At 45.3% G+C, this 15,527-nt stretch overlaps 2 protein-coding genes across 6 annotated transcripts in view; one reads left to right on the top strand and one right to left on the bottom strand.

Annotated features, from left to right (window-relative positions):
• The window catches only part of KCTD10 (potassium channel tetramerization domain containing 10), a 68,556-nt gene extending 65,352 nt beyond the window's left edge, over positions 1-3,204 (bottom strand). Inside the window, exons 1-2 of one of the 3 annotated variants that reach the window (XM_063913238.1) lie at positions 3,082-3,204; positions 1,637-1,850 (exon numbers count right to left, since the gene is read on the bottom strand). In XM_063913238.1, coding sequence (XP_063769308.1) covers positions 1,637-1,850; positions 3,082-3,189 — 322 coding nt within the window. In that variant the 5' untranslated portion in view covers positions 3,190-3,204. Of the gene's footprint in view, positions 1-1,636; positions 1,851-1,978; positions 2,633-2,655; positions 2,767-3,081 lie in introns of those variants that run through there. The other 2 variants (XM_063913239.1, XM_063913240.1) reach the window with 2 other exon arrangements.
• Positions 3,168-15,527, top strand: part of UBE3B (ubiquitin protein ligase E3B) — a 143,104-nt gene continuing 130,744 nt past the window's right edge. Inside the window, exons 1-7 of one of the 3 annotated variants that reach the window (XM_063913237.1) lie at positions 3,168-3,253; positions 4,101-4,174; positions 5,594-5,765; positions 5,913-6,033; positions 7,934-7,993; positions 8,278-8,382; positions 8,463-8,559. In XM_063913237.1, the coding sequence (XP_063769307.1) occupies positions 5,605-5,765; positions 5,913-6,033; positions 7,934-7,993; positions 8,278-8,382; positions 8,463-8,559 (544 nt within the window). In that variant the 5' untranslated portion in view covers positions 3,168-3,253; positions 4,101-4,174; positions 5,594-5,604. The other 2 variants (XM_063913235.1, XM_063913236.1) reach the window with 2 other exon arrangements.

The following is a 15,527-nucleotide window of genomic DNA, read 5'->3' as shown; positions in this document are numbered from 1 at the left end:
GAGGTTAAGCAGCACATCAACTTGAAGGAGGGAGTACCCTGAATTCTATGCCATGTACTCTACCTCCTTCTTCTTCTTCTTTGAGTGCACTAAGGGTAAGAGTATTGGCTATAGCCCCCTAGATAAGTTAGTGGAGAAATTTGAGTAATATCTGAAGATGTCCGAGTGGCATGTGGGGATGTTTTGGAATACATGTGGTATTTGAGGGCACATGTGGGGCATTGAATACACGGTAAGGAATTTTGATACAAGTCGTGACATTTTGGAGTAAGTGAGGGAATGTGTGTGCATCTTGAGATGAAAGAAGAATGTGTAGAGATTGTTTTGGGTCGATTTTTTTAACACTTGAAAATAGGATAATGCACATCTGAAGGCTTTAACTTATGTCAAGTTGTCCATCGGTGCCCTATTACATTCAGGGGCTATTACATTACCAGCTCCAGCAAGCAACATAATCTTGAAATAGGAGATCGTATACAACCTCAGTGCAATCTACACTGTCATACACTCTGACAAGTGGAGGAATAAACATGGTGGCCGAGAATAAAGGCAGATCTGGGTGCTGGGAGGCATAGCCACTGGAAGGGGCACACTTCCACCGCCTCATTGTGTAGGTACCAATGTGCAGCACGCCTGGAATTAAGGGTGGACAGTCAAAAGTACTGCAGATAATGCAGCTGTTCATGATGTTTAAGGTGAAGTATATGAGCCAGAGAATGTTTCAATTTAGCACCTTCTTTAGCCAGGGACATGCTAATGTAGGTTAGCAGTTACATTTTCAATTCATGCCACATATCAAAAATTAAGCCGCTGTTACGAGACCAGGCACTCTCATTACTTTTATGTCGGAAACACTGTCTCTTTAAAGTGGTGCATGTGAAACGAGCCAGCAAACAACTTAACACTGGTTACTGGTGTGAAGATTTGGTGTGGCAGAGCACGGCATGACTAGCTCTGTGTTTTAGCTCTTTCGCCTTTTTACAACCTAATCATACTAATGACTACACTGTAGTAGGACTAGCTTAGATAAGGGACAAAAATGGCCTGAAACACATCAACAGATAAGTCATGCTTGACCAAGCACACTTACAGTATTCACTGCAGTGACTACTGTGATTATGGGGATTTCTACTTCCTGGTATTTTGAAGTGAAACTGTTTTGCATGGTTAATCATATACATTAAGTTCCCTGCACCACTAAAGGTGCACTTCTTTCCTTTCTTTAAGAAAGAACTGTGAAGATAGTGTACACACACAAGAAAGCATGCTGCAGAACTTATTAACGTAGGAGAAGCCCTGACAGGTCACCAATAATTGGTAGATAAGTGAATATTTTATCTAATGTCACTAATTTTGTTGATAGCTAGCCAGTTTCACAGACCTAGCTCCTGATACTGTCCAGTGAACGGGGCACATCTGCGCATTACGCTCCACATGGGGCAGATGATACAGGAAGGTTACTATTAAAGTGATATCTCCCTGGTCAAGGCTCACAGTGAACATAACCCCAAAGGATAACACTCTGATGTTCTACTTGTAATTAAAACAAGACACAGGATCCCTGCAATAGAAACAATATAGAAAATGATTATATGCATATGTAAAAGTATCGCAAACGAATGATGGCCACACTTACCCTCACTATCTGTTAACACTTCCATTCTCCCACTAAACATTGCCTTGAGCATGGTATCCTGCTTGGTGAGAGTCTGCATAGTTGTGTAGTACAGCGCACCACCAACATTAAGCTTCACATACTTAGAACTCGTGCTGGCACATTTAAAAGAAGTGGTCCGGGTTGTAGCTGCAGGTACCACAGAAGTCACCACACTCTCTCCCGACATTTCTTCCTGCAGGAAATGAGGAACAAGAAAACTTTTACATCAATGACCAACATCTTTGGGTGTGGGGTGTAGATTTACAATAAAGTTGTATTGAAGTGGGGCACATGAAAAAAACAAAACACTATAATAATTACCTATATAGCAATTCTACAATTGCTGTCTAGACTGAGTGAGATATGGGCAGCAGGAACATGTCTGACTTGGAACAGGCTCATGTCAGGTCAAGGAGTAGTTAGTGTGCGTCACTCAGCACAAAATCTGTTATGATGTATATGCACAGTGGCTGTGGCTTTATTAGATACATCTGCATTATTAGTAATACATAATAATGTGTTGTATCATACAGCATATACTATGCTTTATGTAGGTTAGCTGCTCTCCATGTGAGAAGCATTACAAAATGTAATGTAATGCTTATCTCTATAAAGGTATCTCATACCCATCTGCAACTATGCTGTGTAACTGTGTGCGCAGCAGCCACGTTTTACAAGTGTCAGAGATTTCTTCTCGGGGTACTCAAAGGAATGAAGACATAGTAATGGGAGCATAAGTACTGGGGGAGCTCCAGCACCAGAGAGCGGACTCCTGCGGCAGTGTGCACAGAGGTATCTCTCTTACACACATATATATCTCTGACACACAGAGCGGCGCAGCCACTATAGAAGAACCCCGAGCTCAGCACATGATGGGAGAGTAATGGTGCATGTGATGTGAGTGTCCGCTCCTAGAACGCATCATGACCCTCTGCGAGTGTATCAGCGTATCCCTCCGTGTATACCATGGTAAACTACTATCACGGGTCACTACTTACCATCAACCCGATATACTTCCCTCAGGCCAGAAAGGGAACCACCCAACCACACAGCACACTTCCGCCCTCCCACTGACGCACTTCCCCTTTGCCGGATTACGCTCACAGCCTCCCCAATGTGATAGGGGCGCTCCGAGCTGTGGCGACGGTTGGTTCTATATCGGAGGGGCTGAAGGGACCTTGTGACGTATTGAGGGGAGGAGCTACGGGCGTACAGGGTACCCGAAAAGTACCCTCGCGGGCTCGCTTCGCTCGCCACGCTTCGGGCACGGTGGCTCGCTTCGCTCACCACCTAATTACTAAAGGTAATAGTTGGTGGCGTGGATAGTAGAGGAACTATCCCGCTGGCCTAGCTCCTCCCCCTTGCGTCGTAACTCCTCCCCTTTACGGAAAAGGTCCCTTAGCCCACTTGATTCTAGCATCTACCCTGTGGGCGACCACGTCGCATCCTCCGGCAGCGGCGGCGAGACGACGCGGAAGTCTGTGCACAGCATAGTGACGCTGCGCGTACACACACGGCGCCCGTGCACGCATTAGTCATTACACCCAGCCAGGGACGTTACAGTGATAGCACCTGACACATGAGTAGTGTCCTCGAGTAATACGCAACTTTATTATATAGCTACAATAAAGTCACGAACGTGCCCACAACTATGATGGTTTCTTACACACTTCCTGCCTGTGATAGGTTGCTATGCCCTGACCTACTTCCGCCCTCACTTGGGGTTGATGCAGGGGTAAACATACTCCGACGGAGACGTCTGCTCTTCTTGGCTGCCGCCGGGAGTGGCTTTTGTTTTGGGGAACTGGGAGTTATTAGCCCTGTAAGGTCAGACACCCTCTGTAATGCTCTCGCATAGTATCTGCTCCCCTCCTCAGTACTTGCAGTGTAATGCTGCTCAGTGACCTGTCCTTTCCTACCCAATAGCTGGCTGGTAATTATCACTCTACCAGATCTACAGTATTTTGCAGCGATCATGTCTTCCCGCAGAGATGTGTTATACATGGGGTATAACAGTAATATTATAGTGAGATTCAGAATATAGTGCAGGACACAATTTGTATTGGATGAGATAATAACACTAGCCACAGCACATCACTATTGTCTTATATGTGATACATTACATGTTATTATTGCTAGAAGCTTGTCATTAGCTGGGGTTACCTTTGATCCAAAAAGATCTAATTAGAACAGAGTATACTTAGTGGGTGGCTAAAAAAGGAGATTCCAAAAACATCTAATTCTTAAAGCTAATAATTGCTTGTCTTGCTGGCAAGAAGGCATTAACCCTTCTCCATACCTGATGGTTATGAATAGTGCTAACTTATACAAATCCTTGAAAAATAACTTCCACAAAAAAAACTTTCTCCTGCATGCAACATAATAGAATTCAAGCTGATCTACTGTATTTGCTTCTAACAAGAAGTCCTGTTGTATATTCTAGAGCCTTCGAGTTGGCCGTCACTAGGCAGCATCATGTTGTGTACAGCCGTGTTCATTTGATATTAAGACAATAAGGTGAGTTTTAGTTTTATTTAGGCGGTAGGAGTGTGGCTCTGTTTTGTGCTGGAATAAATAATATGGATGTTTAGAAATTGTCAGTTGTGGGTTTTTTGTGCCGCTACACAAATGTTACATAAAAATGCCAGTACAATGTAATGTATTAAATTATAAGATGTATCCAAATAATATCTTATATTATAAATACATGGAACCTAGAAGACTTTCAGAAGTGTTGTTAAAAGCTATAAAGAACAGTTGGCTGCATGCATTTAAATATGTTCCCATCCTAAGTCACTCTTCCTTTTTGAGGACTCATATAATGCTTATATAATGTTTTTCTAATACCCCTTTCAGACATGAGCTGGGGCTCCAACAAGGCTCCGACCCGGGTTTTTGAATATGGCTTCAACCCTTGTCTCAGCTAGGTACCCCATTTGACGCCACACCTTCGACCTGGGAAATTCACAGGTCAACCCCATTCACACTGTACCCATATCTAACCTGGTATCAGGTCGATAGATAGACAGTGTCTACTTAGACATTCAATAGATAGACACCATGTTAGACAGACATTAGGTCGACGGGGTCAAAAGGTCAACAAGAAAAAGGTAGACAGTACAAAATGTCTACAGGGTCAAAAGGTCTACATGAAAATGGTCGACATTGAATAGGTAGACACAGTTTTTTTATTTTTTTTACATGTATTTGGACTTTTTCATATCTTCTCTATCCATGTCGGCACTGCACTTGCCACAGAGCCCGAAGCTTGGTGAACGAAGCCTTTCTACAATTGGGGGTCCCAGATGACAAAACTATTCACACAAACCCCAAAAATGCTGTCTACCTTTTTTATGTTGACCATTTGACCCTGTCTACCTTTTGACCCTGTCAACCTTTTGACTGTCTAACTTGTGGTGTCTATCTATTGACTGTCTAGACACTGTTATACCACACACGACTTGGGTGCTGTCTTGTTCTCTTGCACTTGCAGATGAGGTCATCTTACACTGGTTCATCATTGCTGTGTGGTCACATCATGCAGCCCATCAAGAACCTTTGCAGTCTGGTGGACAATTATGCAATAGATGGCACCTATCCTTGTGTATCAAGGCCTATTTCCCTATAGATTGTAAGCTTGCGAGCAGGGCCTTCCTACCTCTATGACTGTCTGTTATTACCCAGTTTTGTTTTATCATTGTTTTCTCCAATTGTAAAACGCAATAGTATTTGCTGCACTATATAAGAAACTGATAATAAATAAATCTGCAAGCACCCCAAACAGCCAATCAAGTATTTCCAGCACAACCAGAGTCTAAAAATCCGAGTTGCACCATTCACACTGAAGGAGGCCCGGATCGGTCCCGTGAATAAGCTTGGTACCGAGCTGAGCTGTTGTTTTACTGATGATGTTACAACTAAATCTGTTTCTTTCAGAGTTGTTAAAAATGTTTGGGGCAACTCAGATTTCAAAGGCCCAGTTCTTGGACAAGGCAAGGCAGGCACGTGAGGAGAGGAAAGGTCTCAAAGAGCGAGAGAGAGCTGCAATAAAAATCCAAGGCCTCATCAGAAGATTTCTGTGCCGGTGTCGGCTGCAGAGAGAAATCAGGTAACATCTACCAATCACAATCTTTCAGCCCATTTACTGTAGTGTTTCTAAAACATACTCACCATCCTGATGAGCTGTTGTGACTGAGTGTCCTATTCAGTAACCTCATCTGTAGAGTATGATTTCTGTTTTTACTGCTGATTACAGACAAGAAGTAGATGAGTTTCTAGAAGGCACAGAAAATGGATCCGTCAAGGCCAATGCACTCTCTATTTTCAGAATAGCACGGAAACTTCTGATAATATTCCGGCCACAGCAAGACCGAGTGGTGGGTCTTATTGTTAATTATATAAATAATAGTACACCTGGTTTTCCTGTTAGATTCACTATTACATATAGTGTGTACGCTCTTAAATTGAATTTTGATTGTCAATGTGCAAGATTAATTACAGCTTCATTTTTAAAAGATTTTTAATAAACCGTTACTCCTAATATCCCTTGATGATGTAGAACCATTTACATCTGAATATTAGCTATTTTATGAAAATGTTTCTGTGTTGTTTATTACATGGCATTTGATTCAGAGCTGGACGCAGTGTCGATGCCGCATACAGGTGGCCGATGTTGTCCTCACATCCGTCTGAGTAGCACAACGCATGCGTCCTGATTGTTACTTCTCTGAGCTGCTGTACAGAATCCTACGCAGGGTCTGTGGATTTTAGTGGGCGTACCTTGGAGGTGGGCTGATGCGGGCCTCTCACATAGGAGGCCATACTCAGATAGTGTTCATTCTAGCACCCTGCAACTGTCACAATCCGTGCAGTTTCTCTTTCCTGCCTGGGGTGTCGCTCTCTGCTCTGGTGCTTCTAGTACGCTCTGCTCTGTACAGACTAGAGTGTGCTAGAAGCACCAGAGCAGATTGCGACACCACAGGCGGGAATGAGGAACTGCACGGGTTGTGACAGGTGCAGGGTGCTAATATGAACACTATCAGGTGGAGAAACTGCATCAGCCTTAGGACTTGTGTAAGTATTGATGGGGTGGCCAGTGATGCATCCAAAGACGCTATAAGATGGAAATACACCATCGCAAGATGCTGCTAGTGGCCGTCTCAGTTTTTAGAAACTTAGCTGCAGTATTAGCATAAGATGCAGGTGTATTTGCAGCAAAAGACGCGTCTGCCTTCAGCTCTGAATCGGGCCCTTGAGGTCTTCAATCTCATGGACCCTACACACTTGCTGATGTGTATGCGCGATATGAACGTTCTTGTTCAGTAATGAACGATAAATTGTTCATATTGCTTAGTGTTTATGTACCAACGATGAACGAGGCACGTTCCCTGTGGTCGTTCATCATTGGTTTTCCCTCGTTTAGAATAGCAAGCCAATTTTGACGATGGTCGTTAATCGTTGAAATTGAACATCGTCCAAATCAGAAACACCGGCAAGTGTGTAGAGCCCATAAGTTGCGTATCTATGAGAAGCATGTGAGGTTTGTGAAGAACATTGGGGGTCATTCTGAGTTGATCGCTGGCTGCCGTTGTTCGCAGCGCAGCGATCAGGCTAAAAATCGGCATTTCTGCACATGCGTATGGTGCGCACTGCACACGTGCGACGTACTTTCACAAAAGCCGATGCAGTTTTACACAAGGTCTGACCGTTTTCGGGGAGTGTATGTAAAAACGCAGGCGTGCCTGATAAAAACGCAGGAGTGGCTGGAGAAACGGGGGGTGGCTGGGCGAACGCAGGGCGTGTTTGTGACGTCAAAACAGGAACTAAATAGTCTGAAGTGATCGCAAGGTAGGAGTAGGTCTAGAACTACTCTGAAACTGCACAATTTTTTTTTTTTGTTGCAGCGCTGCGATCCTTTCGTTCGCACTTCTGCTAAGATACACTCCCAGAGAGCGGCGTCTTAGTTTTTGCATTGCTGCTAAAAGCAGCTAGCGAGCGAACAACTCGGAATGAGGGCCATTGTCAGTGTGAGGATCGTTTGTAGGCGCAGGATAATTGGAATAAGAGTAGTTAATTACTTGCTGTGGAGGTCAACATGGAGATAACAAATCAAGTAAATATAATTCCTTTTTATTAAATAAAGTGTTTGATATATAGCAAGGTTAGTCATAGACTTAACATCAACCATATATTTATTGCATCCCTGATTTTAAGTAAGGTCATATAAAAAAAACTGTGTATAGGTTTCATAGTAACAAAATGTTTTTAATTTTGCAGAGGTTTGAAAAACTTTGTCGCTATATACTAAATAGCATGGAGTATGAGAATGAACCTAAGGTATGTGTTGGAAATTCCATTATTTGGTGATGCCTCCTGTGATTAGATCACAACATGTCATATATTGGTAGAGAACAATACAGATGTATCCACAATGGCATATTAATGTTCTGCTTAAACTGTTTTATGATATACATTAGTTTTGGTGGCTTATTAAATACAATGTGTTTCATACACCAGGAAGATTATGAATGCTCACATGAAAAAGTACTTTAATTGCTGTGACTGTATTTTAAGAGAGGGATCATGAACAATAGAATATTTTTGTTCACTCCCTCTTGCAGGTCTGGTTTGTGTCTCTTGCTCTGTCCAAGGACCTCACTCTGTTGTGGATAAAGCAAATTAAAGACATCCTATGGCTGTGTTGTGAGTTTCTCAAGATATTAAAAGTGAGTCTTCTATGAGGAGATTTGTTGCTTGGAGGTTTTACACAAATGTCATACTGATGCATTTCCCATTCTCTGCTCAGCCGGACATCATGCAGGATTCCAAACTTATCACCCTCTACCTCACTATGCTGGTCAACTTCACAGACACGTCCACCTGGAAGATATGCAGAGGAAAAGGTATACATTCATTCTACATGATTTTTTACCACTGTTTAGTTAATGAGGATAATAATAGGTATGATGAAGCATCTTTTTCATTAGATTGTTTCACACTTCTATTATTTACACTCTCTGTATTTGTAATACATATGAAAAATTATATATTCAAGAAAAGAGTGAAGTGAATGTTTATATTGAAAGTATGTTATAGTGATGATTAAGATAACTGTATTAGGGCTTCTTGTCCCTTTCAAAGAAATTCTATTTTGGGGCATAATAAGCTTAATCTGCGGATATGGAACGTCACTCCCTACCTCTGTATGCTGTTGTGCCTGGGCATCCAGCTGTACAGTTCATAATTGTGCTGTTCCCATTGTGAACAAGTAGGTCTCCCTCATTGTAAGTACTGGTGGGCTCCCGAATATCAGGGCACTCTTACATCCATCTGGAGAATGCTGCGTCATTACCTCTGGGGGTGGGGGTTAGAGTGTGGGCTAAGGAGTTTGGCACTAAAATAGTTAAACTAAAGTCCTCCCCCTCTAACCCCGCCTACCTCCAGCTTTTAGTTGGGGTTTATTTCTATAATTTTTGGTTTTATTAGACTCGTGCCTCAGTCCCTGTTCACAGGAAACTCAGTGCACTAGCAGACCAGGATCAGCATGGTTTAGTAGGGCTAGTGTGAGCCCTTATCCCAGTTTGCACACAGCCTCTGAAGAGTCACCAAACCAGAAGCTGGTCCCTGGGACTCTGCCATTGCGGGACCACACTCCAAGAAGGCATCGGGACAGGTAGGAGCAGCAACAGGCTACCCTGGTAGCGCTGGGCTGCAACCCTTTCACTGCTGGATCCTGTACACTGTGCCATATAGGACTGTGACCGGGCCTCTCTGCTGTTTCTCCAGTGCACTCTGCTACTTCTGCAAGCGCTGGTCTGCTGTTTAAAGTCTGTGGCACTAGGAAAACTCCTTTTCTCTAGCATCCACTAGGGCAGTGGTTCCCAAACTGTGTGCCGTGGCTCCCTGGGGTGCCTCGGGACACTTGCAGGGGTGCCTTGGATTGGTGGTCAAGGACCAATTCAAATTATTTATGGTCAATATTATAGGCAAAACCAGTGCTGGTGGCTGTCAGTCATACAATATGGGGACAAACAGAAGCAAATCTTGTCCCTCACCACACAATTGAGCCTATGGATGATATATAAATACAATTTACCTAAATTCATATTTCTTTCTAAATTTCTTAATAAGAAATTTTTGGCCTAGGGGTGCCGTGAAAAAAATTCTGATACTCTAGGAGGCTGTGATTCAAAAAAGTTTGGAAACCACTGCACTAGGGGGGACACTGGAGGCTGATTACACTGGGGATAGACAGGCAGGTTATCAGGAGCTGACACTTTAAATTTATCAATGAGTATGCAGACTCCTCCCCCTCTATCCCCAGCAGCCCCAGTTTTTTTAATGTGCCAAGGGAGCCGGTCACGAACTACTAGTGCTCTAGCACTATTGAAGAAAAGAAGAGAAAGCTCCAGAGATGCCCTTCGCCACCTCTGTAGGGGTCCGGGTCCTCAGGCAGCCTGAGAGGAGTCAGGAAGGGTCTGTCAGCGCTTCCCTCAAATATGCTTGCCAGCATCCCCGCTGCAAGCCACGCTTCTGGGGCCTTAAGTAAGGTAAGCGCGGGCTCCGTTGCCTTCCCTTCTCCACATTGCAAATACAGAGTGACTCGTTCGGGGGGCGGGAGCTGTACACCAACCCTGCCGGTCAGACGCACATTTCAGTCTGGCCGTGGCGGTAGTACTAAGCAGAGCCCGCGGCAGGAACAGACAGGGTGACAGCTTATATGCGGAGGGGCAGAAACGCCCACACCGGTCAGTCTTCCCGGAGCACTGTGCAGGGAGAGGGGAACAAGGCTTCTAGGCTTATATTATAGCCAATGAAAGTGCCCAGCCACACTCATAATGGCGCTGGTGGGTACACGGCGGGAAGAAGGGAGGGGGCGTAGCTTGTCCTGTAATACAGGCTCTGCACAGTTACTCTCCTTCTGTTATCTTGCAGGCAGCCTATACTCACGAAGCCTGCAGGTCTCCGGACATCTTCATCTATCTGAAGGTTAACGTACACTGGGCTTGACATTTGGCATAGGAAATTGGAGTGTCAGGCACAGCTGTACTGACTCCCAAATGACAGAGCTACTTAGCTTAGAGTGTGCTCTCTCATAAACCTCTACCTGCCTCCTTAAACCCTACTTGGCATACGTGGGTGTGTGTGAGTGTGCTTGTCTGACAATTGTTTTCCTTGAACCTGGATCACAATGTCAGGAAAGAGAAAAGCACAAAAAACTTCACAAAAATTCTTTGTCTGTACTAAATGCAGCAAGAAGTTGCCACAGGCCTCTGAGGGGTCAACAGTATGCCCGACCTGCGCATAGGACGACTGGGCCCAGGCATCTACTTCTGCAGAGGGTTCTAATCCTCCCTGCGTTTTGAAGTTAGCTCAGGTTATTTCGGACCTACATTCCGAACTGGCAGCTTCTCATAGGGACAGAGAGTCAGCCAGGGTTGGTGATTCTTCCTTACCATCTTGTCTCTCTACAGAACTGGCCTGGGCAACAGGACTGGCCAAATCGGTGGAGGGTCTATTTAAACGAATGGATTCCTCCGACAGACAACCATGGGCAGTTCCGGAGTGTCCAAAAAAAGAAGAGGACTATTCCGGCGATTCTTCAGTCGGATGATTCGGACAAGGAACATAGACGGAGAGAGGGTGAGGAAGGTGAAGAAGAAGACCTCGAGGAAGTGTCCGATTCTAAGGATACCACATCCAGAGATGACATACAGGGGGTAGAAGCCCTTATAAAGGTGGTTTGTCATGCATTAAACATCACGGACACTGCTCCTCCAGAATCCCTGGATTCTTTTTTGTTTGGTAATAAACACAAACTCTCTAACCTTCCCCTTTTCAACAAAATTAGAGGAACTTTTGTCTGAAACTTGGAAATACCCGGATAAAAGATTCCACGTCCCAAAACGGTTCCTTGCTTCATATCCTTTTCCAATATGACGGAAAAGTGGGAACTACCCCCTCCGGGGGATTCGTCACTCTCCAGATTATCAAAGAAGACTGCTTTACCAGTTCAGGGGGCAACTGCCTGGAAGGATCTTTCAGGTCGTTAGATTGAAATGACCCTGAAGTCTATCTATACTGGTGACTTGCTTCGCCCAGCGTTTGTAGGATCCTGGGTAAACGAGGCAGTGGAGCATTGGGCTACCCAATGATTGATGAATTGAATGAATAGTTCTGGCAGAATATATTAAAGAATCTGCGGCCTACTTAGGAGAAGCTTCAAAGGATATTGGTCAGATGAGGGCACGAATTTCTGCCTCCGCTGTTGCGGCTCATCGAGCCCTATGGTTACGTACTTGGCAGACTGACGCGGAATCTAAACGAACGGCAGAAGCCTTGCCGTTTACAGGGAAGGCTCTTTTTGGAGATGAGTTAGAAAAACTAATCTCTCAAGCTACGGGTGGGAAATCCACCTTCCTGCCGTCCATACTTCCACCAACAAAACGGACTTATTGTGGTCCTTCTTTTCGCTCCTTTCGGACCACAGCTTCCTTTCGGAGATCCAGAACCTCAACCTCTTCCACCTAAAGGTGGAAGAGGCCGTGATCGACAACAAACTGCCTCTCGTCACTAGGAGCTCAAGCCTACTAACAAGACAGTGGTGGGAGCGCGTCTCTGAAATTTTTAGGAGGCGTAGGTGCACACGTCCACGGATTTGTGGGTACGTGCCCTTATGTCCAGAGGTTACAAAATCGATTTAGAAGTTGCACCTCCAACATGGTTCTTTACCACCGGTTTTCCAGCTTCAGAGGACAAACAGTTGGCTCTTCAAGGGGCAATTCAGTCCCTCCTGGATACAGCAGTATTAATGCCGGTCCCAGGGCCTCAACGGACAAAGGGCTACTACTCCAACCTGTTCGTAGTTCCAAAGCCTGACGGTTCGGTAAGACCCATCCTGAATTTGAAGTCGTTGACTCAATACCTCACATATTACCGATTCAAGATGGAGTCCATTGGCTCGGTGATGGCGGGTCTGGAACCGAACGAGTTCATGATATCTCTGGACATAAAGGATGCGTACCTGCACATCCCCATTTGGGATCCACATCAGGAGTTCTTGAGATTTGCAATTCTGCAAGACCATTACCAATTCAGAGCACTTCCTATTGGACTGTCTTCAGCTCCAAGAGTGTTCACCTAGGTCATGGCAGTCATGGTGGCACACCTTCGATCTCTCGGGGTAACTGTTATACCGTACCTAGACGACCTTTTGCTCAGTGGACCATCAGAGGAAATCCTTTGAAAGCATGCCTTGATCACTCACAAAGTTCTCTTGAGGCACGGGTGGATACTCAACTTCCGAAAATCCAATCTCTTTCCATCCCTACGCATCCTGTTTCTGGATCTGATTATGGATACCAGACGACAGAATGTATTTCTGCCAGAGGACAAGGCACAGAGTATCCGCCTGATGGTTCAGCAGGCTCTCAAGTTGAGGAAGGTGTCATTACACCTTTTGTATTCGTCTCTTAGGGAAGATGGTTGCAGCCTTCGTGACGTTACAATTCGGTCTGTTTCATTCTCGACCCTTTCAACTGGACCTCTTAACTCAGTGGTCGGGATCCCATCTACATCTATATGGGACTGTGAAACTAGCTGCGCAGACTCAAGTATTTCTTCTCTGGTGGCTTCATCTACACAATCTCATGGCGGGGAAGAGATTCGGCATATGAAATTGGATCCTGGTCACTACCGATAACAGTCTCATAGGCGGGGGAGCGGTGATACGGGAGTATCACTTCCAAGGTCTATGGTCGGGACAGGAACAATTGCTGCTCACAAACATATTGGAGCTAAGAGCAATCTTCAATACCCTTCGGGAAGCCGTTCACCTTCTTCGGTCAAGAGCGGTGCACGCGCAATCGGACAATGCGACTGCAGTCACTTATATCAATCGTCAAGGTAGCACACGGAGTCGCATGGCCATGCGGGAGGTGGCCCAAATTCTGCGGTGGGCCGAACTTCACGAGGTCTTGCTATCAGCAGTTTTCATTTTGGGAGTGGACAACTGGGAAGCGGATTATCTCAACCATCAGGATATTCACCCAGGAGAGTGGGCTCACCACCCTCAGGTATTTTAACAGTTGGTTCGGTGATGGGGTCGCCCAGAGGTGGACCCTCATGGCTTCCCGGTTCAATCATCAACTGCCACATTACCTATCCAGAACTCGGAATACCGGAGCGGAGGCAATAGACGCAATGCTCCATGGCCATATGATCTGGTTTACCTCTTTCCTCCATTTCCACTTCTACCTCGTGTACTCAAATGGATCAAGAGGGAGTCAACGTGGGTCATTCTAGTGGCCCCCAATTGGCCTCAGAGAGCTTGGTACTCTGACCTCCTCTAACTCCTCGCAGACGACCCGTGGCAGTTGCCTCTTCATCCAGACTTGTTAACGGGGTGGCTATCTTAAGAAGTAGGGGAATTCCTTCTTCAGTTGTTTCTACAATGTTAAGGCTCGGCTCTTAAGCCTGTTATGGCTGCCCATTACCATCGCATATGGCGAGCATATATGTCGTAGTGCACAGCTAGAGACTTTGACACTCGTCTTTTAAATTGGCCCGTCTCCTGCTATTTTTTACAAACTGGATTGGATAGTGGGTTATGCCTAGGATCATTCAAGGTACAAGTCTCCGCCTTGTCGATCTTCTTCCAGCAGAAATTTTCAGTTTTGCCAGAAGTACAGACTTTTTTGCAGGGTGTGTTGCGGCTGTAACCACCATTTGTACCACCTACTGCCCCGTGGGACTTTAATTTGGTACTTCACTTCTTGCAATCTTCAATTTTTGAGCCTTTGGAAGATGTGGATTTGAAGTTACTTACTTGGAAAATGGTTCTTCTTTTGGCCTTAACATCAGCTCGAAGGGTCTCTGATTTGAGTGCCTTGTCGTGTAAGCCGCCCTATCTCATGTTCATGAAGATCGGGCGGAACTTCGCATGCACTCTGGGTTCCTGCCGACTCGGGGGAACCATCATCTTTGGATGTTGTCCGGGCACTTCGTATTTATGTGGTTCGGACAGCGCCCTTGCGAAAACCCAAGGCTTTGTTTGTGCTGCATGATGGGTTAGGTCTGCCATCCAACAGGCCTACCTTAACTCTGCCCACCAGCCTCTGGCGGTTATTTTAACACACTCCACTCGTTCTGTGGGTCCGTCATGGCCTGCAAGCTGTGGTTCCTCTCTATCTCAGCCTTGCCGTGCGGCTACATGGTCTACGGCTCATACTTTTGTCAGATTCTATAAGTTTGATACGTTTGCCGCTGCCGCTACGCAGTTTGGGTGATTAGTTTTGCAGATTCCTCAGTGCTTTCCCACCCACAGGGACAGCTGGATGCCCACCCAGCACTGTTTCCTGCCTGCATTGTGGTTCAGGTTCAAGGTTTGTTGTTTGTTATTGTTTGGTTGTTGTTGTTGTGCTCTCCTCTGTTATGTCTCCACTCTGCTCAGTTATTAAAACTCGGTCTGCTGGGGATAGAGGTGGAGGAGTCTGCATACTTATTGATAAATTTAAAGTGCCAGCTCCTGATAGCCAGCCGGTCTATCCCCAGTGTAATCAGCCTCCAGTGTCCCCTGTGGATTTCGAGAAAGGGATTTATCGGTAAGTACCAAAATCCCATTTTCAGACCCTGCTCCCAGCATTATTAAGCCCTGCTTCCAACAATCCTTGGTGGGTTCTCAGGCTTCAGTGCCATTTTCCACTACAGTGAGCCGGCTTAGCAGACAAGGGGGACATGATGCAAGGCGTTTACTTCACCTCAAGGGCAGAGATGAGCAGTTAGTGGGGTTATATCAGTGTTTAACTGTTGATAACTTGCACATTATGTATGCTTTCTCTTATGTCCTAGGGGATGCTGGGGTCCACATTAG

The sequence above is a fragment of the Pseudophryne corroboree genome, chromosome 1 (assembly GCF_028390025.1).
Source record: "Pseudophryne corroboree isolate aPseCor3 chromosome 1, aPseCor3.hap2, whole genome shotgun sequence".
Taxonomy (NCBI): domain Eukaryota; kingdom Metazoa; phylum Chordata; class Amphibia; order Anura; family Myobatrachidae; genus Pseudophryne; species Pseudophryne corroboree.
The sequence above is the reverse complement of the archived record's forward strand: the minus strand, read 5'-3'. Positions and strand labels throughout refer to the sequence as shown.